This window comes from Scyliorhinus torazame, chromosome 1 (genome assembly GCF_047496885.1).
Source record: "Scyliorhinus torazame isolate Kashiwa2021f chromosome 1, sScyTor2.1, whole genome shotgun sequence".
In the NCBI taxonomy this organism is placed as follows: Eukaryota; Metazoa; Chordata; class Chondrichthyes; order Carcharhiniformes; family Scyliorhinidae; genus Scyliorhinus; species Scyliorhinus torazame.
The window spans coordinates 53892715-53918463 of NC_092707.1; the positions used below are offsets into that span (position 1 = coordinate 53892715).

Below are 25749 nucleotides of genomic sequence, written 5' to 3' on the forward strand. Positions count from 1 at the left end.
TCCCTTCTGCTTCTTGACTGCTAATATCTTCTGGGTTTACAGGAATTGTGGGTGGCTTTTTGAGGAGGAGAGCCACCTGATGTGTATCCGCTCAGCACATCGCCGCCACCGGAAGTCCCGATATCGTAATTTTAAATGGAAGAGATGACTCTTCATTGCTTAAGGCATGCCATGCAGGTGATTCCTCACACTATGGAGGACTCGGCCAGAATTTGAGACAGTTGAATGGTGAAGAAGAGCCAAAAATGGTCTCAGTTATTGGCAATCTCATTGGGAGCAAGAAGGGCGTGCGTTCACACCCCACATCAGCGACATAAGCACACAGAGCAGCTGACACTTCAGAGTTCATTCCTGCGACATGATCAGAGGAGCCATCTTTGGCTGAGATGGATGAATGTAACCATGGTGCTATTTAAAGAGAAGGAATATTCTTCTGGCCACTGTTAATTTCTCATTTGTGCTGCATCTCCATGCCAAAGCCTTACTGTTTGTACAGATTACTGAGCAACAGTCTGTATTACTGTTGCACCAGAACTCATCACTGATTGCATTGATTTGTTTACATTAACAAATATTTGACTAATTGCTATACAACCAAATAAAAATCTGTCTCTGTGACCTGTTAAGTACTCACATTACTACTCCAGTAACAAAGAAAAATAAGACTTTTATTAATTTCTGCAAATGGTTACCTTCGCAAAATGTGACAATGTACAATAAGTTACTACAGTACAAATAGATATTAGTTTGAAGAACATTAACTTTTTTGCAGAGTACGTGAAAGAAGGAAGTACTGGGGAAAAGTGAACTGCAGTTTCTATGAAGATAACAACCAAGCATTTAATACCCTAGCAGCCAAGAATCCTCTACATCTCCAAATGCAGATTAATTCAACTCCATTATGTTACACTTCCAGTAGAATTTACTAGGTAGAGAATTACCAAATAACACTACATGGGAACGTTATTTTACTGGTAAGGTACAGCACATCTGTCTTCTAATGGACAAGCTGAACATTGATTTGTTAATACTGAATGGCCACAGAGATGAGCGCTTCTGTACTATCGCTGTTCCAGGTAAATGTAATCTTGAGCGTAATCAATCGAGTGAGGTCTGGAACATGCATCTTCATAATATAAATCCCTTAATGTCAAACCACCTTAAATACAAAGATTTCAATTATATATGTAAATCATGAATTATGGTCTTTGGTTATTGATTTACATTTTAAAAAATCTAATTAGGGTGTTCTATTCCAATCCTTTTCATTCCAGAGATTGTATTTTTTTAAATTCCTTGATGGGATGTGAATATTGCCAACAAGGCCAATATTTATTGCCTATCATTAGTTGCCCTTGAGCAGGCCAAATTGTTGAATGGTAAATTACATGATTGTAAATAAATTACATGATTGTAAATAAATATTTATGAATTCAAATAATCAATTCTTATCAAATTATCTTTAAAATGTGCTGTAGGAATACATTCTTTACATTAAATGTCTAGGAATATTCCAAATACTTTTATGATAGCATTTTATCTCAATGTTTCATTTCTATGTACAGGGAACCAAATCTATGGTGCTACTGAAATTTAACTTAGGTCAATTTTGTGCAATGGTTGGAAATGTAGGTGGTCAGCAGGAGCTTGTAGTTCTCTGGGACTGAATTTCATACAAAATGCAAGATAGATTTTCAGAAAGAAATAGTGTTTTGTGAACCTACTATTAAATTCTACAATTACTATGCAGTGTCAAACACAAATCTATTTTCTATAACGCTTACTTATCCAAGGCAAGCAAAGTAAATAAGCCAATAAAAATGCTTGGTGTGTTCAACCTAATTGAAATTTGCTTATTTCATGTTGCTATTGATTTAAGCCTTGTCAATATGTAAAATATGTACATTGGAGAGGGTGGGGTGGGGGAACAAATGAAAGTTTAAAAAATTGTCACAATTTAAAAATCACCTAGAACAATTAACTCAAGCTGGAGGAATGATACACTGTCTGGACCATAGGGATTGGTTACCTATTTACTGTTAACAATTATCACAACTGAAATGGTAATTGTGCTATTCATTACTTCTTTGGTGAGTTTAATTGTCAGTTAAGGTGGAAATTCAACAACTTCATGAAAGCCCAGAGGAGGTTGTAGGTGAGATGCTGTCTGTTTAGCACAGGGCTAAAGAGCTGGCTTTGAAGGCAGGCCAGCAGCACGGTTCAATTCCCGTACCAGCCTCCCCGAACAGGTGCCGGAATGTGGCGACTAGGGGCTTTTCACTAACTTCATTTGAAGCCCACTTGTGACAGTGTGATTTTCATTTCAATTCATTTTCAATTGCCTAACAACGTGAATCATAATTCATGGGATATTTCGCTTGCTACAAATTGATAGCCAATTTGAGTATAAAAAACAGTGTGTCAATCGCATTAATTTTTTTCCTCGTCAAATTCTCACCTATGGCAAAATGCTTGTGACAAATTTGTTATTATTGAGTGAAACTACCAGCACGAACTAAAGTCTGCATATACACGGTTAGACATGGAAATCAGAGATACCTTGCTTCTCCACCGGGGGCGATTGCAGTCTTCACCAATGGAAGAAATTAAGAATTATTGATTTGACATGGCAGACCGATTCTCTTGTATTCTTTTTCAGCAAGGCTTTTGATCAGTTTTTACAATCAGGAGTAGCTGAGTTTTTATACAGTGTACTAAGTGATGATTACTGTGGACTCATTCCTTCAGAAAAGGTAAATGTTGGCAAATCTGTTTTAAATGTAGGACCGGATTCTCTGGTCCCTCAGCCGCGGGTTTCTCGGCACACCGTTCACTGGCGGCGGGATTCTCTCTTCCCGCCACTTGTCAATAGGATTTTCCATTGAAGCCACCTCATGTCGCCAGGAAACCCGCAGGCGGAGGTGCACTGCCAGCAGGAAAAGAGAATCCCAACGGCTGGAATTTTTAGAGTTTGTGTTCTCTTATTTAAATTTCTCCCATAATCCGGTGTTATATTTCATTTTTTATTTCACTTTTGTATGATAACTTAAATGCAATTTTTTATTTCCTGCCTCGCTGTCTGTGAGAATTCTTCAATCTGATTGATCCATCAGTCTCCCATGCTTTTTGTTTGTTATAGACCGACCTAACATAGCCCCTGCAGGAAGTGACAAATTGAAACAGATACAGCATGTTAAAATTTTGAGAGCAGCTTTTTTTTTTCCCAAGGTCTATCCTGATCACCATTCCTTTGTCATTGACCACACAACCCTAGCCAATACCTGCATGGATGTTGACAGCTTTGGGAGAACCTCGTAGCTCACCCTTCCCTCATGTTCATGAGCTGTTTCCAGAAGAGAAGGAAAAGCAATGATAGTGATCAGGAGCAGGAATCTTGGTCAAGTCTTCCCCTCCCAAATATACTGAAGCCACCTTCGGTCAGTTAGATTTTCCCCCAATTTGTTGAAACTGTGTGTGTGTGTATATATACTTGAACTGTGACTGCCTGAAATGCTCAAAATAGAATATCAATACAGTCAATAAACAAGTGCATTTAAGGTAGTCCAGGTTGACAAATACCATTCATAAATTGCACTTGCTTGGCTTTGTTAGTTAGCTCATAAGATTGAATGCAAAACATGTGATTAAAATTAAATGCTATTTTGCAAAAATGTTTGGTTCAATCGCAAATTTGGTTCAAAACTATGGATTGTCATATCCCCGAGTTCGTCACCATTTTTAATCCAGTGGTCTCTAGCTACCTGCAAAATTCTACACAGACCACAGGCATCATCAAGTATCAAAGCAGGCCTTTTGACTGACTCAAAAAGATCAATAGCATGATTGAAGTTTCACAAAAAAGCACTAGCTGGTTAAGGCGTCACCTTGAAGTATCAGCTTGAGAACAGATTGGCATTCATTTTAATAAAGTGAATGAACATTCTGCCAGTAAGACTGAGCAAGGCAGTTGGTTTATGCTGTTGTTTAAACTGAAGCATAACATTTGATGAACTATTTATGCTTTTAAATATATACTAATAGATACGCACTAGCATGGTACTGCCCAAAGTAGATGAAAAAACACATTGTTCTAAAAGGACAAGATTAGACCATCGAATGCAAAACGTATAATTCTGCTGCTGCTGTCTGTAACAGCAGTGTGTAACTTAATATATCTTTAAGATAACGAGGAGTAATTTCAGAGGCACTGATAAGCAATTTGATGATAGGCAGATAGATCAGGTCTATAACTATAAACAATGGAAACGCTCCAAGGTGGGGCAAATTAAACATTTTGAAACCATGGTTCTGACAATTAAAGGAACACTTTTAAGTTCCTCTGCTTAGCTCTTATTTACCAGACTTCAGATGACCTCTCTCAACCTATATATCAATTCCACAATAAATACACATTCTTAATTGACTTGACTATGCAAACAAAGTCAGACTTTCTGTTCTAAACAGTTCACTCTTCCTTTCTCCACAGGTGGTGCCAGACCTAATGAGTATTTCCAGCATCTGCAGCATTTTGCCTCAGTAAGCCAGACTTCTTGTTTGCAATCTAACCTCCGTGTAAATCCATCACTTTTTACACTTCCTGCCTTAAAGAGGCATGTACCGACATTTGATTTTATTGGCATAATGTTCTTGCCCGTATAAGATCTACTGGGAGCACCAATGCTGGAGATTTGCTCACCTAATTGTGCCCCAAACTCTGTACCTAATCCAACAATGGGGAAATGGCCTGCAACTTCCACAATGGAGAAGACAACATCAGGTCGTACCCTGTAATTTTCAGTAAATTCCCAAAATTAGATCACCTTAGTGTTCACATTCCTGCTTAAATACTGGAGTTACTAAATCACATACCTGAACTGTCAGTTAAGCTTTTAAGTGAGGAAGCAAAAATCACAGAAAAAAAATGAAGAACTAAATACTGAAATCTACTTTAACTGGGACTCGGAAACCCAGAAAATGGTTGCAAACTTGTTTTTAAATGCAGCAAGCAATAATGACTATTTTAAAATCATGGTGCATTACTGTATTTAAGCAATTAAGTTAAAGTATTTCATAGAATCATTTTACAAATGTTAATGCAAATAAACAGATATATAAAGAAATATGCTTAAACATTATGTTCAATTCATATACAATTTTTACACATGCGAAATGAAAGTAAAGAAAAAAAGCCTTTTGTAAATTGTCAATGACCATTTCCCCCATCTAATTTTGAAGGGAAATCAAAAACAAAGCTATACAACTAAATGCTGTAAACAGGCCCTTTAACAGGCCTAATAGTAGAAGAGATCCATTTCAGAGCAAACGTACATTTGCTGTGAAGGTTTCCCACCCCTACCTCCTGCCCCACTTTGAAACAGAAATACATTCAGTTTTTTTAAGGAAACCTGAAAATGTTTCAGTGTTGAAATAATTTTAATCCTGGTACACTTTCACAAGTGTACACCTGCTTGTCTTTTGCATCGGATCAAAGAAACATATACTGATTGTCAATGGCCCGTGAATGACCTCTGGCAGCTGATTCCATTTCATAGTCTGAGTCTCGTTGGCGCCTTGTTGGCACAACCTCTGAGCCACTTCGCTGCAGGCCAGCAATAGATTCCTCAGGCGGGGGCACCGTGTGGAATACCTGTTCTGCTGCTGGCCTGGAAAAAAGAGTTTCCGATATGTTGCAGCTGGAAGGACCTAAGTGAGCAAGACTGGGTTCTGAATTCCAACGATGGACAGAAAACGGCAACACTGATGCATTGGTTGGAGATTGAGATCCTTTGGAAATAAAACAAAAGGAGAATCTTAAAACCACTTCTGGCAAAACTTACATTTGAAATGACTTAACATTCTGCATTGGGTTTGGTTTGTACCTATCATGCAAACACAGCACCTTTCAACATTTCAATGCATGATAATGGTGAGGCAGACAGAAAGATCTTGGGTGGGTGGGTGGGGGGGGGTTTCTCCATTTTCTGACACCGTGATCGGGATTCCTGAATGGGTGGAGAATACAGCATCCCCAGCGCCAAACCACAGTGTTTATAAACACTCTTGCTATGATTGACAGTTCCTCACCACGTCAAAAGCAGCTGAGTACTAGGAGCAGCAAGGTGGTGCAGTGGTTAGCACTGCTGTCTCATGGCACCGAGAACGCGGGTTCCATCCTGGCCCTGGGTCACTGTCCGTGTGGAGTTTGTATATTCTTCCCCTGTCTGTGTTGGTCTCACCTCCATAATTCAAAAAGATGTGCAGCGTATGTAGATTGGCCATGCTAAATTTCTCCTTAATTGGAAAAAAGGAATTGGGTACTCTAAATTTGTTTTTAAAAAGCAGCTAAGTACTTTCTGCTATAAATAAGAGGAAGTGAAACCACTTAAGTTTAAGATGTCGAGCAGTGCTAGCAAAATTATGCTGTAAAATAATGCTCTTTATCTCAAGGCAAGCAGAAATAATGGTTGTAGAAAATAAATGCAAGATTTATCATTTTGTATGTCTGTGGTACAGAATGATCGCAACTTCAAGAGAAAGCTAAACTGAAAATAACTGCCGCAGTGTGAACTGGTGACACATTTACAAGCAAAGCTTCTTTAGTAAATGAAGGTGACTAAAAGATCAAATCATTTTTGTTAAACTTACTTCAGGATAGAGGGTAATAATTGGCTTCAGATAGACATTAAAATATGATGTGCATTCACTCTGTGTTTTTACAGATGTGATTTTGTGAGCTAAGATATTAGAAGCTACAGTAGCAGTCACAGTTGTGTTGTGATATAAAAATTAAGAGTCTGGTTAATTAAACATGGCAACTAGTTGCAAATTCCGACTTATGACTCCTACATCCAGCTCCATATCATTTCAAGCCTGAATTGTGCAAGTAGCTACACACTCGAGAGCAGAATAAACAACGGATATATTTCTGTAAATTGTGCCAAGGATATTTCTGCACTGGAATGTAGCCCGACATAAACAAAAAATGCAGCAGTAATAAAAACAGAAATTGCAGGAAATACTCGGCAGGTTTTTATGTCAGATTTCAAGCATCCACAGTATTTTGCTTCTGTATCAATGCAGCGATAATGCCCAGGCAGTTTCTACTTTGCCAACCCTGGGAAGTTTAGTTTTACTTTTGTTATGTTAACTCCACCATTTACAATAGCGAGTTCCAGGATCTCCACAACTCACTAGTACAAAACCAACATTAGCACTTCCAGATAACTATTTAACTTCCAAGTGTGTCTCAAACTGAAAGACGTGCTTGTTAGGTGAATTGGACATTCTGAATTCTCCCTTTGTGTACCCAAACAGGTGCCGGAATGTGGCCACTATGGGATTTTCACAGTAGCTTCATCGCAGTGTTAATGTAAGCCGACTTGTGACAATAAAGATTATTATTATTTCATCAATTTCAGCTCCTCCAGACCCATCTTTGCTATTTTTAAATTGTCACATTATCAGCTCCTTTTGCCATAATTATTTTTCTCTTTTAATCACTCCTGCCTTCCACCCTAGTGCAGACCTTCTCATTTGTTCCTTCCGCCCATGTTTCCCGCACTTATTTAAAACTTATTACATTTATAATTTTATCCAGTCCTGATGAAACTTCAATTCTGCTCCTCTCTTCGCAGTTGCTGCTATTAGCAGTATTTTCCGTTTTTGTTTCAGATTTGCAGCATCTGCAATAGTTTGCTTTTGTATGAGGAAGCATGTACTGGTTTATGGCACACATGACCCTGATGTGCCAAAGGATACTTTATCATGGCCTACTAAACCGTTTTCCAAAACACCATGATCAAGGGCGAGTGCAAGTGTTGGGAAGCAATTTTGCCACATTGCATTAATGACAATTTGCTATCAAGTGTTGTACATTCCTACCCATTGACAAAAGACTTTAGATGGTTTGACAGGATATGTGATGTCACTGGTATTTAAAATACTGTCCTTTTGATTTCCGAGAAATCAGCGATCGGTCTTTTTTTCCGAACAATATTACTCAGACACATTATGTGGAATGTTACAGTCCCCTGTGTGTGAACAAGGCAAGTCCACACACACACTGTCTCATTTTATACGGTTGATGAGCAGTGAGGAAACAGCTTTCTAATTCTCTCTCAGTTCTAATTCAACCAGTGTGAACTAATTCCAAATGCAAACATATTTCAGCAATTGTTTTTAAAGAATTACAGGTTTCAACCCCAGGAACTACAAAGGAGAATACAATTTTTCTCTATGCCTCTTCTTTCTTCATCTTGTTTTTACTTTTATTTCAGAAATATTTTCTTCAACTACAGTATGAATGGCAGTAAATTCAAGTGAAAGAATTTCATTGGGCATTCAGAACTGCTGGCATGATGCAAATGCAAATGAAAAACAATCCCCACAACTCACTTGATGTATCCGCACAGACAGGGATTGGCAAAGAAGGGTTTTTCCACTGTTATGTGCAAATAGGCTTGCAATGCAAATCTTGTTTCTGATCGGATAGTTTCGTCCTGTGGGTAAACCAACAATAAGATGGTGGCAATCCAGCAGGAAATGAGGACAAGGAAAATAGTTAAATTCACACCAAAGCGTGTAATTTCTAACCCTGATGACCTTTGCTTGCAAGTCTGCCTTCAGAACATAGAACATAACAGCGCAGTACAGGCCCTTCGGTCTGAGGAACTTGTCAGTACAAGTGAAGCCAACAAGTTGACGAAGCGGAGACATCAGAGGAGCTCAAAATATATATATATATTTAAAATAAATTTAGAGTACCCAATTTGTTTTTTCCAATTAAGGGGCAATTTAGCGTGGCCAATCCACCTACCCTGCACATCTTCGGGTTGTGGGGGTGAAACCCACGCAAATGCGGGGAGAATGTGCAAACTCCACACGGACAGTGACCCAGAGCCGGGATCAAACCTGGGACCTCGGCGCCGTGAGGCAGCAGGGCTAACCCACTGAGCCACCATGCTGCCCGGAGCTCAAAACATGAGGAGCCCCACAAAAGACTTCAAGAATAATTCATGATGCTGCTAAACCCACAATTACATTATTTAACAAGTTACAATACTGCCTTTCGGAAAGATTAAAACACAGTCAATTTTTTAATCATTATTTTCACTTTCACTCTCTTCCAGGTCAATTTATGGGGCATCTTGTTTTGAGTTTGGAGTGCAGCACTTGTACTAAAAGAAACTGTTAAACATAAAATATGGATTTTGCTTACATAAAACATCTTCTCCGACCCATTATTATTAATTTGTCTTCCTCTTTGATGTTGCCTCTATCACACATCATATCAACATCCTGGGGGTTACTATTGACCAGGAATGGAACATGACTAGCCATATAAATACTGCGGCAACCAGAGCAGGTCAAAGCCTAGGAATCCTGCAGCAAGTAACTCACCTCCTGGTTCCCTGTCCACCATCAACAAGGCACAAGGTAGGAATGTAATCGAACACCCAGCACTTGCCTGGATGAGTGCAGCTCCAAAAACAGTCAAAAAGCTTGACACCATTCAGAACTAAGCAGTCCACCTGATTGCTCCCCCTTGTACAAACATTTACTTCCTCCACCACCGACGAACCGTGGCCGCCCTGTGTACTCTCTACATCTACAAGATGCACTACAGGAACTCACCAAGGTTTCTTAGACAGCACCTTTCAAATCTACAACCGCTACCATCTAGAAGGACAAGAGCAGCAGAGACATGGGAACATCACCACCTGGCGGTTCCCCTCCAAGTCACTCACCACCCTGACTTGGAAATATGTCGCTGTTCCTTCGCTGTCACTGGCTCAAAATCCTGGAACTCCCTCCGTAACAGCACAGTGGGTGTACCTGCACCTCAGGACTGCAGCGGTTCAAGAAAGGAGCTCATCATTACCTTCTGAAGGGTAACTAGGGATAAGCAATAAAATGCTGGCCTAACCAGTAACGGTCACATTCCGTAAATGAATTTTTACAAAAACAATTGAGGAATAATGCAGCACAACCTTTGGTCCATTGAGTCTGTCTTCAGCACTCACAAGATCTTTGACCTCTGAATGCAAGAGTCAGGAAGAAGCTTTTGGTTTCAGGTTGCTGAAGGCTGGCAAAGGAACAAGCAGATGCCCCTGCCACTACTTGGCTGTGGTAAGTGGAAGCCGCATCATACCAGACATAAAGGAATCCGACATGGATAGTGGACCAGCATAAAACTGGACTGTCCGGTTTAAAACTGGATGGATAGCCATGCTCGTTAGCAATCTTTCAGCCATGGGAAGCAGTTTCTCTTTACCTTGGCTAGATTGTGGTCATATCCAGGCCAACTGGGAAAAAGGAGCCATGTTCCTAGCCTCTTCACATGACCTGACTGACCACTAGCTGAGATGGGAAGACCCCGGAATTGGTTTCCTAGTTGGCTGGGTGTACCTCTCCTCTCCAAGGTTTGATTGAAACAAACAGAATTACTACCATCTTGGAAGGTTTTATTGATGAGACCAAGATATTTTCTGTGCCAACTGAGAGACAAAACTAAACAATGTCAGGGCAGAAAAGTAAATGCCAGATGTGAAGATGTTCCAACATGTAAACATTTATCTCTCAGCGACAGAATGCCTGTGCTCCAGGTAAAGCTTTCAAAGAAATGGGCTAAGTGGGGTTTGAAATGTTCAAATGGAGCCAGACACCTTAAAAAGTTAATGCTTCGAGTCCAATATATGAGTCTTCTTCGGAGCAGTTCCGAAGGAGAGTCACACTGGACTCAAAATGTTTCAACCGTTTCTCTCTCCACAGATCTTACCAGATCTGCTGAGCTTTTTCAGCACTTTCTGTTTATTCAGCAGTAATAAATATCGACGTCCGTTGTCTTAGGACTTCAGTTCCTTCGGTTGAAGGAAGGGCAAATAAACCGTTGCTTCGCCTGGAAGGAGTGTTTGGGACCTTGGATTGTGAGAAAGGAGGAGGTGAAAGGACACCTCCTGTGTGTGTTTGGGGAGGGGCAGAGTGTCAGGGGTCACTGAAGAGTGGACCAGAGTGTCAGAGAGAATAGTCCCTTCTGAATGCGGAGAAGGGAAGATGTGTTTGATGGTGATGTAACACGGTGGCACAGTGGTTAGCACTGCTGCCTCACAGCTCCAGGGATCCGGGTTCAATTCCGACCTCGAGTAACTGTCTGTCAGGAGTTTGCACTTTCTCCGGTGTCTGCGTGGGCTTTCTCCGGGTACTCCGGTTCCTCCCACTGTCCAAAGAAGTGCAGGTTAGGTGGATTGGCCCTTAGTGTCCAAAAGGTGCCAAAATTGCCCCTTTGTGTCCAAAAGGTTAGGTGGGGTTACTGGGTTACGGGGATAGGGTGGAGGCGTGGGCTTATGTGGAGTGCTCTTTCCAAGGGGCGGTGCAGACTCGATGGGCCTAATGGCCTCCTTCTGCTATGAGTTCCTTTTGCAACAAGATAATGCAGCAACTGGGATCTGCACCACTTCTAATAATCAATAATAATAATCTGTATTAGTGTCACAAGTTGGCTTACATTAACACTGAAATGAAGTTACTGTGAAAATCCCCTAGTCGCCACATTCCGGCGCCTGTTCAGCTACACTGAGGGAAAATTTAGAATGCCCAGTTCACCCAACAGCATGTCGTCTTTCAGGACTTGTGGGAGGAATCCGGAGCACCCGGAGGAAACCCACGCAGACACGGGGAGAACGTGCAGACTCCGCACAGACAGTGCCCCAAACTATGAATCAAACCTGGGACCATGGTGCTGCGAAGCAACTGTGCTAACCACTGTGCTACCATGCTGCCCTTCATTATTCTTCAACATTGTGCTGTAACATCCGCTCCCTGGCATCTTCCCATCTATCTTTCTAACCAGCGAATGGATATTCAGCTTGTACCTTGGTTGAGAAGTCGCAAAACCCACCCAATAAGGTTAAAGGCCAGATTGAGCTGGTTATTGAATGCAGACATTTCAAGTGCATGGGTATTAGATTAATGGACAATGCTCGATTCAGATTAAGCTTATTAAATAATCTTTTCTCAGTGCAGCGTTCATCCTACACTTTTAATGGACAAATGAGTTTCAACATAATTATTTCAATGTTTTAAATAATTTACTTTCAAATACTGCACACCAGGGGTGGGATTCTCCAATAATGGGGCTATGTCCCCACGCCAGAGTCTTAGTGATTCTCCTACCTGAAGGGGGCGAGCAGGGCCCCGCAATAGTCCTCGCAGCTCCGGCTGCTGATACCGGGCCCACACGTCCGGTCGGGGGTCCGCGCCTGCACATGGCGGCGGCCTGCATCGGCCGGCCTACGCGACATGGTGGACCCACATCGTGGACCGGCACCAAAAAGATAGACCTCCCCAGCCGATACTGGCCGTTCCCGACAAGTAAAACGTGGTTAGAACCACGCCGTCGGGAACTCGGCCAGTTTACGTCAGAGAATTGCGCAGGGGCCTCTGTCAATGGCCCCCGATCCGCGCTGCATAGATCGCGTGCGATTTTCTGGTCGCGGGAGCGTCGTCGGACCGGATTTCGGGTTTGACGCCCATTCTCCTCACCCGCGCCGATGCAATTTTGGCTCGGAGAATCCCGCCCCAGAAACTATTGGATGCTCTGTGTAAAATTGAAGCTATTAGTGGCTTAAATGTGTGATTTCATTGTTGGTAAGCTTGTTGTAATGCTGTTATTTTCCCTGAATATATAAAAGGATCATAAAAACAAAACTTCTACAAACTGGCTCCAAATGAGCCATCTCTCATTTTCCCTGTGCCATGCGCATGTGACCTAGCAACCAGGAATTACATGGCAGCTTTGACTCACTTACACTTGCACCTACAATATTAAGTGGAAGTAGAATTTCCCCACAGCAGAATGTGTGTTCATGAGCACAATCTTCAATGTTTTATGTTATCATTTTGTAGTCATTGAATATTGTGATGGAATTGGTGGTCAAAGCTTGTCCTGTTTTGAGACAGACCCTTGCTAGAAAAGGAAACTGGAAAGGGAAACTGATCCTCACAGTTTCTATAGCAACAAAAACTGAAACTACAATTGGAAACCAAAACTTCTAGAGAGATGTAACCTGGGTGAATGATATCAAATGACATAAGTCAATCAAAGCATGGGTGTCTGTCAGAAGGGAATGGTTAGGGGAGGTGGAAAATAAGAGGTCATGGTCACACCACCTGTGGCCTGCCCCTCATGCCAGATAACATGAGCTAGGAGTTGTGAAGGGGCACAAGACAGGAACATAGTGCGTTCCTCAATTCCCGAAGGTATCGGCCTATAATACGGAAAGCCGCTCCTCCAGAGATGCAGGAATCCTGTTCTGCTCTGCTGTTTTCTATTGAATGTCACCTTGTCTTGTAAGACACATAACAATCCAAGTGATTATGTGGCATTATGTATGGGTAATCTGTCCACCACAGTTAAATAGCCACAGGGAAGCAGCATGAGCTAGGTGTGGGAGTGAGGTGGAGTATCTGGATATAGATTTGATTCCAGAATGCTAGGGTGAATTATGTGAGGATGGTGTGTGGAGCAATGGGAGGCTGGTGGAATGGCGGGTAGAAGATGGCGGGTAGAAGATGTCATGTGAAGATGCATTCACTGACTATGACCAACATTCTGAAGACATCAAACTTCTTGCAGCACTCCTGTCAGGTCCTCGGGTCCAGATACTGACCTCTCTGATCACCTGCTACTGATCCTTTCTGAGGGTAGTCTTTGAGGGCCCCTTGTACCCTAGCAGAACCCTGGTGTCTCTCCTAGTGTCTACCTTCAGCACTAAGGCTTCCAGTGCTATATCATGATCCTGGCCCTTGTTTCTGCGAACTCTAGACATGGGACTCAGTTCTTAGACAGACTGTAGGCATACTGTGCCATCTGCTTAGCACTTGTTTATTAGTACTACATCTGAACAGGTTACAAGTAGGCATGTTGCTCCTAGGCATGATTTTAACCTCTCACATTCCCTTTTTTATTTTGTTGTTACATTTTTGATCCACGGATGATTAATGGACATGTGTCTTACAGAGATTTAAGACAAGCAGAAGAATCGAGAAGTTACTGGTGGGATCATTCTGCTAGCCTGAGCTGTTTTAAACAGGAGTTGCAGACTTGTCGACACTAGGGAGAGAGATAGGGGGGACATGGTTTGATTGATTAACTGATGGCCAATTAATTGGTCCAAAAGGCTGTACTCTGTCCGGTCACAGGTGGTGATTCGATTCCATCCCAGTGGAATGCTTTTCAGAGTCCCAAGTGGTGATTCGATCCCATCCCAGTGGAATGCTTTTCAGAGTCCCAAGTGGTGATTCAATCCCATCCCAGTGGAATGCTTTTCAAAGTCCCAAGTGGTGATTCGATCCCATCCCAGTGGAATGCTTTTCAGAGTCCCAAGTGGTGATTCGATCCCATCCCAGTGGAATGCTTTTCAGAGTTCCAAGGAGTTTTTCGGTTTTTCGATTCATGCAACACAGAGGTAAGATCCAGCTAACTCTCTCCAGAAAAGCTGCTGTGAGTTCTATCTCTCTCTCCAGAAAGCTTGTGAGTGTTATATTGCTGAAACTACAGAGGCTTGAATACAAAGCATGAACTGAAAGCAAAGTTTTAAAAGAAGTAAAGTGCCTCTCCAGAAATGCTTTTGAGTACTACATTTCTAAACTACAGGGAACTTGAATAAATTAATCTACAGAGATGCCCATTATTGGCTGCAAACAGAGACTATAACTTGCAAGCTTGCTGTAAAGGAAGGTATGCTAAAAAAAAAAAAATTGGAAAAAAACTCTTTTCCTTTTACTTATGATTTTTACCCCTTTCCAATCCTGTGTGTGTGCCTGGGGCAAGTTAAAGTGGGGATTAGGAATTAGGTAATAGTTAACCAGTTATATTTGCTGCATATTATAGTTGCACGGTAGCACAGTGGTTAGCACTGTTGTTTTACAGCTTCAGGGTCCCAGGTTCGATTCCCGGCTTGGGTCACTGTCTGTGTGGAGTCTGCACGTTCCCCCTGTGCCTGCGTGGGTTTCCTCCGGGTGCTCCGGTTTCCTCGCACAAGTCCCAAAACATGTGCTGTTAGGTAATTTGGACATTCTGAATTCTCCCTCTGTATACCCGGACAGATGCTGGAATGTGGCGACTAGGGGCTTTTCACAGTAACTTCACAGCAGTGTTAATGTATGCCTACTTGTGACAATAAGGATTATTATTATTTTTTAAAGTTCTTGTTATAAATAAGCAGTAATTGTGTTTACATTTACAAACCTAGTGACTGTAATTATTGGGCTGCCGAGGGCCGAAAGACTTGGGTACTTTTCTAAGAATTATTGGTTAAATCACTTGTTCTTGTGACTTCGAGGCACGTGGGGCTGGAATTGACCGCGCACTAGCTCAGCGTGTCGTGACACTTTCAACAATACGAAACTAAGATTTTAAATATTTACATTGTATTTCTGTACTTCCCTTTTTACAACGAGAGATTCTAGCCAACTCCAACTGCTACTCTTCCCTTCCCCAAGTCACTGTTCTGGGGAGATTCAGTCTCCCACATTATTCTCAGCCCTGAGAGAAGACGTCTTGGGAGACACAAGGGTTTTCTTCTGCATTCGGTGGGATATCATCATCTGCAGAATTGGACAACATTTTAGCAGCGCTGCTGTCAGTGTTACTAGGAAGCAGAGGGGAAGGTTCCAGGATGACTGAATTTCAAAGACATAAAGATCCTTCAGCAAGACTGAATCAAAAGAGAAGACTGAAGTGAATCAACCTATGACCCTCTGAGACTGGAAGAGAAAAACTCAGGACACTGAGTTTTGGAAAGAACTTTAGAATAGGAATGACCTGAGTTCGTAAAGAACTTTAGAATAGGAATGACCTTCAGCTCCAGGGAGCACTATCACAGTTATACCATCCACTGCTGTATTGATTATTGAAGATCTGAGATTTCAATAAACTTAAATGACAAAAGGAAAAATATGAGCAAATTCCTCTAAGACTGTCAGGAAAAGAAGAGATGATTTCCCAGTGATAATTTGGAAAACTGTCTAATTTCTGTGGGCAGTAATAAGAAAGCCAGACTTCTCTCTGTACTATGGGCAATAGGAAGGATTTCTGAGAATATTGAAACAAGACAGCATCATCTTAAATAAAGGAACACATTTCCTGTAGACAATAACCTCAGGGACAAGATTACTGTACAGGATTCCGCAGCTTCAGAAGTGCTAAAGATTTTGGCCTCTACTTCTGTGCTGACCTCCAGGTCTGGAGCGTAGAAAACTTTCAGCTTGGACTGAAGTATGGGTGGCAATTAATTTTCATCCCAGGAAGCTCCCAACTTTTTAGCAGCATGATCCTTAATGGACTCTGACCTGGACTCAGGCAAGACATTCTCTCTTTAAGATTCTTCATGGACAACAGCAGATAGACTAGACGACAGATAGGAAGGTTCAATGAAATTAAGATCTGAATGATGCTCAGCCACTAAAAACACTGCCAATTTCTCTAAAAAGACAACAGAAACTTAATATGATGTGTTCATCAACTGGAAAGGTGAAACATGCTCTAGGACTTCAACAATCTGTAATCCCTATGTAGCAAAGAGGAACAATAATCTTGCCTTTGATTGGAAGGTCTCTTCCTCCTGGACCTTGTAATTTAATGTCTGATAAATGGTCATTAGCTGAAGCCAATCAAGATCATTTGCTAATATAAACAGCTTCAGTATCAATTTTAAAAGTAGTTTCGAAGTCTTGAACTGTAACTGTAAAAGTCTAGACTAAGACTATCAACTTCCCCCAGGAACTCTTGACTTTTTTTTAACTTTCCATTTCTTGGAGGGAACGTGATCATAAATACCTCCTTGCCTTCGACTTTGATTAAAGTTGTATTTGTAGAAACGCTCGAAATGTCCAGTTCCATGGCACTGGAAGCATTCCGCACCCCCTACTGGGCAGTGCTGGCATCTATGTTGGGCTTTTGCCCCACTGTGCAAGCATCTCAAAATGGCTGCCGGCACGGAGATTCCCACCCTTTTGTCGGGTTTTGTGGGCTCTCTTATGGACAAGGCTGTTGCCCATGGGCCTACCCAGTCAACAGGCACATGAAGTTTTGGAGTCATGCTGAATTATAGCCCGATTAAATTCTCTGAGCTCAGCCTGCCTCGCATACTGGACCGCTTGATCCAAAGAAAGATCATCTGTGGTTTGCAGAAAGTCTGAGACATTTTCAACCTGACCACCCACAACTATGCAATCATGGATTAGCTTGTCCTTCAGCGTTTCAAATCTGCAAGAACTAGCTAGGCAATATAGGTCAGTTAGAAATAATTCAATAGGGCGGCACAGTGACACAGTGGTTAGCACTGCTGCCTCACGGCGTCGAGGACCGGGTTCGATCCCGGCCCCGGGTCACAGTCCATGTGGAGTTTGCACGTTCTCTCCGTGTCTGCGTGGGTCTCACCCCAAAACCCACAGATGTGCCAGAACCCAGGATGGTATGTTACCTCCCTGGTGCAAGGGTCAAGGATGTCTCGGAGCGGCTGCAGGACATTCTGGGGGAGGGGGGGTGAACAGCCAGCTGTCATGGTGCACATAGGCACCAACAATATAGGTAAAAAACGGGATGAGGTCCTACAAGCTGAATTCAGGGAGTTAGGAGTAAACTAAAAAGTAGGACCTCAAAGGTAGTAATCTCAGGATTGCTACCAGTGCCACGAGCTAGTCAGAGTAGGAATGTCAGGATAGAGAGGATGAATGTGTGGCTCAAGAGATGGTGCAAGAGGGAGGGATTCAAATTCCGGCATTGGAACCGGTTCTGGGGGAGTTGGGACCAGTACAAACCGGACGGTCTGCACCTGGGCAGGACTGGAACCGATGTCCTGGGGGGGGGGGGGCCTTGCTAGAGCTGTTGGGGAGAGTTTAAACTAATGTGGCAGGGGGATGGGAACTGATGCAGGAAGTTGGAAGGTAGTAAAACAGGGACAGAAACAAAAGGCAGTAAGGGGGAAAGTGTAAGGCAGAGAAGCCAGAGTCAAAAATCAAAAACGGCGACAGTACAAGGTACAGTGACTGAGGGGAGCTCAGTGAATAGGACCAGGAATACTAAAAAGAATAAAATGGGAAGTGAAAACATTAATGGTAAGCGACGCGGCAGGTTGTTACATGAAGATATGCGTTCAACGACAAGGAAAGTTAGGAGAAAAGTTAAGAGGAAATATAACTTAGGAGAGATTACTGATCGAGGTGTTAAGATTCAGAACAGAGGTAAAAAAGCCAACATAAGTGTACTTTACCTGAATGCTCGTAGTATTCGGAATAAGGTAAATGAGGTGATGGCGCAAATCATCGTGAATGACTATGATTTAGTGGCCATTACTGAAACATGGTTAAAGGATGGTCACGACTGGGTGTTAAATATGCGAGGGTATCAAACTATTCGGAAGGATAGAGTGGATGGTAAGGGAGGTGGTGTAGCTCTGTTATTTAAGGATGACATCCGGGCAATAGTAAGGGATGATATCGGTGCTATGGAGGATAAGGTTGAATCCATTTGGATGGAAATCAGGAATAGTAAGGCGCAAAAAGTCACTGATAGGAGTAGTCTATAGGCCACCAAATAGTAACATTATGGTGGGGCAGGCAATAAACAAAGAAGTAACTGATGCATGTAGAAATGGTACAGCAGTTATCAGGGGGGATTTTAATCTACATGTCGATTGGTTTAACCAGGTCGGTCAAGGCAGCCTTGAGGAGGAGTTTATAGAATGTATCCGCGATAGTTTCCTAGAACAGTATGTAATGGATCCTACGAGGGAACAAGCGGTCCTAGATCTGGTCCTGTGTAATGAGACAGGATTGATTCAGGATCTCATAGTTAGAGATCCTCTCGGAAGGAGCGATCACAATATGGTGGAATTTAAAATACAGATGGAGGGTGAGAAGGTAAAATCAAACACTCGTGTTTTGTACTTAAACAAAGGAGATTACAATGGGATGAGAGAAGAACTACCTAAGGTAGACTGGGAGCAAAGACTTTATGGTGAAACAGTTGGGGAACAGTGGAGAACCTTCCAAGCGATTTTTCACAGTGCTCAGCAAAGGTTTATACCAACAAAAAGGAAGGACGGTAGAAAGAGGGAAAATCGTCCATGGATACCTAAGGAAATAAGGGAGAGTATCAAATTGAAGGAAAAAGCATACAAAGTAGCAAAGATTAGTGGGAGACTAGAGGACTGGGAAATCTTTAGGGGGCAACAGAAAGCTACTAAAAAAGCTATAAAGAAGAGTAAGATAGATTATGAGAGTAAACTTGCTTAGAATATAAAAAGATAGTAAAAGTTTCTACAAATATATAAAACAAAAAAGAGCGGCTAAGGTAAATATTGTTCTTTAGAGGATGAGAATGGAGATTTAATAATGGGAGATGAGGAAATGACTGAGGAACTGAACAGGTTTTTTGGGTCGGTCTTCACAGTGGAAGACACAAATAACATGCCAGTGACTGATGGAAATGAGGCTATGACAGATGAGGACCGTGAGAGGATTGTTATCACTAAGGAGATAGTGATGGGCAAGCTAATGGGGCTAAAGGTAGATAAGTCTCCTGGCCCTGATGGAATGCATCCCAGAGTGCTAAAAGAGATGGCTAGGGAAATTACAAATGCACTAGTGATAATTTACCAAAACTCACTGGACTCTGGGCTGGTCCCGGCGGATTGGAAATTAGCAAATGTGACACCACTGTTTAAAAAAGCAGTTAGGCAGAAAGCGGGTAATTATAGGCCAGTAAGCTTAACTTCGGTAGTAGGGAAGATGCTGGAATCTATCATCAAGGAAGAAATAGCGAAAATGAAATGAAAATCGCTTATTGTTACAAGTAGGCTTCAAATGAAGTTACTGTGAAAAGCCCCTAGTCGCCACATTCTGGCGCCTGTTCGGGGAGGCTGGTACAGGAAATTGGTACGAGGCATCTGGATGGAAATTGTCCCATTGGGCAGACGCAGCATGGGTTCATAAAGGGCAGGTCGTGCCTAACTAATTTAGTGGAATTTTTTGAGGACATTACCAGTGCGGTAGATAACGGGGAGCCAATGGATGTGGTATATATGGATTTCCAGAAAGTCTTTGACAAGGTGCCACACAAAAGGTTGCTGCATAAGATAAAGATGCATGGCATTAAGGGGAAAGTAGTAGCATAGATAGAGGATTGGTTAATTAATAGAAAGCAAAGAGTGGGGATTAATGGGTGTTTCTCTGGTTGGCAATCAGTAGCTAGTGGTGTCCCTCAGGGATCAGTGTTGGGCACACAATTGTTCACAATTTACATAGATGATTTGGAGTTGGGGACCAAGTGCAATGTGTCTAAGTTTGCAGACAACACTAAGATGAGTGGTAAAGCAAAAAGTGCAGAGGATACCGGAAGTCTGCAGAGGGATTTGGATAGGTTAAGTGAATGGGCTAGGCTCTGGCAGATGGAATACAATGTTGACAAATGTGAGGTTATCCATTTTGGTAGGAATAACAGCAAAATGGATTATTATTTAAATGATAAAATGTTAAAACATGCTGCTGTGCAGAGAGACCTGGGTGTGCTAGTGCATGAGTTGCAAAAAGTTGGTTTACAGAAGGCAAATGGAATTTTGTCCTTCATTGCTAGAGGGATGGAGTTTAAGACTAGAGAGGTTATGCTGCAATTGTATAAGGTGTTAGTGAGGCCACACCTGGAGTATTGTGTTCAGTTTTGGTCTCCTTACTTGAGAAAGGACGTACTGGCACTGGAGGGTGTGCAGAGGAGATTCACTCGGTTAATCCCAGAGCTGAAGGGGTTGGATTACGAGGAGAGGCTGAGTAGACTGGGACTGTACTCATTGGAATTTAGAAGGATGAGGGGGGGATCTTATAGAAATATATAAAATTATGAAAGGAATAGATAGGATAGATGCGGGCAGGTTGTTTCCACTGGCGGGTGAAAGCAGAACTAGGGGGCGTAGCCCCAAAATAAGGGGAAGTAGATTTAGGACTGAGTTTAGGAGGAACTTCTTCACCCAAAGGGTTGTGAATCTATGGAATTCCTTGCCCAGTGAAGCAGTAGAGGCTCCTTCATTAAATGTTTTTAAGATAAAGATAGATAGTTTTTTGAAGAATAAAGGGATTAAGGGTTATGGTGTTCGGGCCGGAAAGTGGAGCTGAGTCCACAAAAGATCAGCCATGATCTCATTGAATGGTGGAGCAGGCTCGAGGGGCCAGATGACCTACTCCTGCTCCTAGTTCTTTTTTTAAAAAAAATATATTTTATTAAAGTTTTCAAACACAATTTTTCCACTTTACGAATCAACATAAAAATAACACAATAGCTAATAAGTAACATTATTTAAATAAAATAGTGAACTAACAAAGTAACAAAAAAATATAGTAGGATCCTTCGCCGGGCTACCAGGGACGCAAAGGCCAGAATATCGGCCTCTTTCGCCTCCTGCACTCCCAGCTCTTCCGCTACCCCAAATATAGCTAACCCCCAGCCTGGCTTGACCCGGACCTTCACCACCTTTGAAATCACCTTTGCCACTCCCCTCCAGTACTCATCCAGTGCCGGACACGACCAGAACATGTGTGTGGTTCGCCGGGCTTCCCAAGCACCTCCCGTACCTGTCCTCCACTCCGAAGAACCTGCTCAGTCTTGCTCCCGTCATGTGTGGTCTGTGTAGAACCTTGAAATGTATCAGGCTAAGCCTGGCACACGAGGAAGAGGAATTTACCCTACTTAGGGCATCAGCCCACAGCCCCTGCTCAATCTCCTCCCCCAGCTCTTCTTCCCATTTTCCCTTCAGCTCCTCTACCAGCGCCTCCCCCTCGTCTCCTGATATATTTCGGACACTTTGCCCTCCCCGACCCATACCCCCGAAATCACTCTATCCTGGATCCCCTGTGTCGGGAGCAACGGAAATTCCCTCACCTGTTGCCTCGTAAACGCCCTCACTTGCATGTATCTAAAGATATTCCCCGGGGGCAACTCATCCTTTTCCTCCAGCGCTCCCAGGCTCGCAAACTCCCCATCAATAAACAAGTCTCTCAGTCTCCTAATTCCTGCCCGATGCCAGCTCTGGAACCCTCCGTCCATCCTTCCTGGGACAAACCTATGGTTATTCCTGATCGGGGACCACACCGAGGCACCCGTCACCCCCCTGTGTCGCCTCCATTGCCCCCAGATCCTTAAGGTTGCCACCACCACTGGGTTTGTGGTATACCTTTTCGGGGAGAGCGGCAGCGGTGCCGTCACTAGCGCCTTTAGGCTCGTTCCTTTACAGGACGCCATCTCCAGCCTCTTCAGCGCCGCCCCCTCTCCCTCCCTCATCCACTTACAAACCATCGCCACATTGGCGGCCCAGTAGTAGTCGTCCAGATTCGGCAACGCCAGTCCCCCTCTGTCCCTGCTGCGCTGCAGGAACCCCATCCTTACCCTCAGGGTCTTCCCTGCCCACACGAAACTCATAACACTCCTGTCTATTTTCTTGAAAAAGGCCTTAGTGATCAGAATGGGGAGACATTGAAACACAAAAAGAAACCTTGGGAGGACCATCATTTTTACCGCCTGCACTCTGCCCGCCAGTGAGAGCGGCAACAATATCCCACCTCTTGAAATCCTCCTCCATCTGCTCCACCAGCCGCGTCACATTGAGTTTGTGTAGAGTTCCCCAGCTCCTGGCTACCTGAATCCCCAAATATCGGAAGCTCCTTTCCACTCTCCTTAACGGCAGGGCGTCTATTCCACTTCCCTGATCCCCGGGGTGTACTACGAAAAGCTCACTCTTCCCCATATTTAGCCTATATCCCGGAAAATCTCCAAACTCCCTCAATATCTGCATAACCTCTGTCATCCCCTCTACAGGATCCGCCACATATAGCAGTAGGTCATCTGCGTAGAGTGACACTCGATGTTCCTCTCCCCCTCTAATCACCCCCCTCCATTTCTTAGAGTCTCTCAACGCTATGGCCAGTGGTTCAATTGCCAACGCGAACAGTAATGGGGACAGAGGGCACCCCTGCCTTGTTCCTCTATGTAACCGAAAATACTCCGATCTTTGCCGATTTGTGACTATACTTGCCACTGGGGCCCAGTATACGAGTTTGACCCAACTGACAAACCCCTCCCCGAACCCAAACCTCCTCAACACCTCCCATAGATACTCCCACTCTACCCTATCGAATGCCTTCTCTGCATCCATCGCCACCACTATCCCTGTCTCCCCCTCCGCTGGGGGCATCATTATCACCCCCAACAGCCATCGCACGTTGACATTCAGTTGTCTCCCCTTTACAAACCCTGTCTGGTCTTCATGCACCACCCCCGGGACACAATCCTCGATCCTCGTCGCCAGCATTTTTGCCAGCAGCTTGGCGTCTACATTCAGGAGTGAGATAGGCCTATATGACCCACATTGCAGCGGATCTTTATCCCGCTTCAGGATTAGTCGCCTCCGACATTGTCGGGGGTAGAGTCCCCCCTTCTCTGGCCTCGTTAAAGGTTCTCACCAGCAGCGGGGCCAACAAGTCCACATATTTCCTGTAAAATTCCACCGAGAAACCGTCTGGTCCCGGGGCCTTCCCTGCCTGCATGTTCCCCAGCCCTTTAGTCACCTCATCCACCTCAATTGGCGCCCCCAGACCTGCCACCTCCTGCTCCTCCACCCTCGGGAACCTTAGTTGGTCCAGAAACTGTTGCATTGCCTCTTTTCCCTCCGGGGGTTGGGACCTATATTGCCTCTCATAAAAGGTCTTAAACACCTCATTTGCCTTCCCTGCTCTCCGCTCCGTAGTTCCCGTTTCATCCCTGACACCCCCAATTTCCCTCGCCGCTATCCTCTTGCGAAGTTGGTGGGCCAGCAGCCAGCTCGCCTTTTCCCCATATTCGTATCTCATCCCCTGTGCCTTCCTCCACTGTGCCTCTGCCTTTCCTGTGGTCAGCAGGTCAAACTCCGTCTGAAGTCTTCGCCTCTCTCTATTTAGTCCTTCGTCCGGGGCCTCCGCATATCTTTTATCCACCCTCAAAATCTCCCCCCTGCTCCTAGTTCTTATGTTCTTATGTGCCGGCTAGTGTGATTGGTCATGCAAAACTGCCCCTTAATTGGAAAAAATGTTTTAAAAAATAATAATTCAATCAATTCCCCTGTTTTTTGTTGCTGCGGGTTAAAATGTGCTCATTCAATTTACTAAGTGTTTCTTTGGGCTTAAATAAGTATCAACAGCTTTAACTATAGACTCAAAGTCCACAGTGAAATCCTGCACCGCTTGCCTTAGAAGAACATTGGCTACTACAGGACCTACAGCATAAAGGAAGGAAGAATCCAAGCTGCTTAATGGGAAAGGCAAGTGACCGAGATTCTGGGAATAGAACCAGTGATACCCTTGGCAACAACATCCATAAAATGGTTCAATTTGACATAAAGTGAGACCTATATTGGAAACCAATTTTTAGGGACACAATTTAAAAAATTGCCCATGCCAAAGCAATGAGAGAAGAGATTAGATAACTCCACTGGTGGTAATATCCAACTCAGAATACACGAGGCAATACTAGGAATTAGTAGTTATTACTAGGGACAGCACGGTAGCATAGTGGTTAGCACAGTTGCTTCACAGCTCCAGGGCCCCAGGTTCGATTCCCGGCTGGGTCACTGTCTGTGCGGAGTCTGCTTGTTCTCCCCGTGTCTGCGTGGGTTTCCTCCGGGTGCTCCGGTTTCCTCCCACAGTCCAAAGATGTGCGGGTTAGGTGGATTGGCCATGCTAAATTTGCCTTCGTGTCCAAAAAATGTGAAGTGAGGGTTACTGGGATACGGCGATAGGGTATATACGTGGGCTTCAGTAGGGAGCTCTTTGTAAGGGCCAGTGCAGACTCGATGGGCTGAATGGCCTCCTTCTGCACTGTAAATTCTATGATTCTATGATGATTCTATGAACTGACCTGAAGTTCTTTTCCTGAAGGCCTGATGCTGCTCAATACCAGAAAAAAATGGTGTTTACATAACTCCCACTGCTGGCCTCTCTGTGGGGCCTTGAGGAAGTCAAATGGGTGGGGCAAGGGCAGAGACTGCTTACCAGGTCCAGTCACCATTACCTCTCTCCTGTGTGCCTCTCTTTCTGCTGAGTCTTTACAAGGTGCTTTCAAAACTTTCTTTACTCTGTGGTTCCTTCCATAACACTGATGTGATTTTTACATCAAAGTCTCCCAATGCTGTCACCATGTTCTCAGATGGTCCTTTTATCTTGGACTCTAGGTGTGGGACTTGGTTTCTACTCAAACTATAGACATACTTTGCTATCTGCTGAACACTTGTTTATTAATATTACACTTGAACAGGTTACAGAGTAGCATGTTGTTCCTAGGATTGAGTCCAGCCTCTCGAGAGTCTAACAGATGACTGACTGATGCCAGTGGTATATCATCATCTATGTCATATATCAGCATATCCCCATCTACTAACTCTTTATACTCCAGGCTTCCTTCTTCCTTTACTTATATTTTCAGTACTAATATTCAGCAGTAGTAGCCTCCTGTAATATAGTGCAGTTTCCCTTTAAAAGGGGCAGTTTGCCTTTAAGAACAGGCTGACTGCATAAAGTCTCTGCAAATGTGCTCAGCTCTCTGCTGAATGCAGAGGCAGCCAGGAGCTTGGCAGTTACTCAGAGCCTAAGTACCAATCATGTGGACGAGCTGGCAGCATCAAAATGTACTTCCTGAACAGACATGGGAAGGTTGTGAATTGACCTTTGCAG

General features: G+C 43.4%; 1 protein-coding gene across 4 annotated transcripts in view; it reads right to left on the minus strand.

Annotated features, from left to right (window-relative positions):
• Positions 1-647: 647 nt before the first annotated feature.
• Positions 648-25749, minus strand: part of sh2b3 (SH2B adaptor protein 3) — a 271686-nt gene continuing 246584 nt past the window's right edge. For all 4 annotated transcript variants that reach the window (XM_072494673.1, XM_072494567.1, XM_072494633.1 and 1 more), the window contains exon 8: positions 648-5784. In XM_072494673.1, the coding sequence (XP_072350774.1) occupies positions 5486-5784 (299 nt within the window). In that variant the 3' untranslated portion in view covers positions 648-5485. The remainder of the gene's footprint in view (positions 5785-25749) is intronic.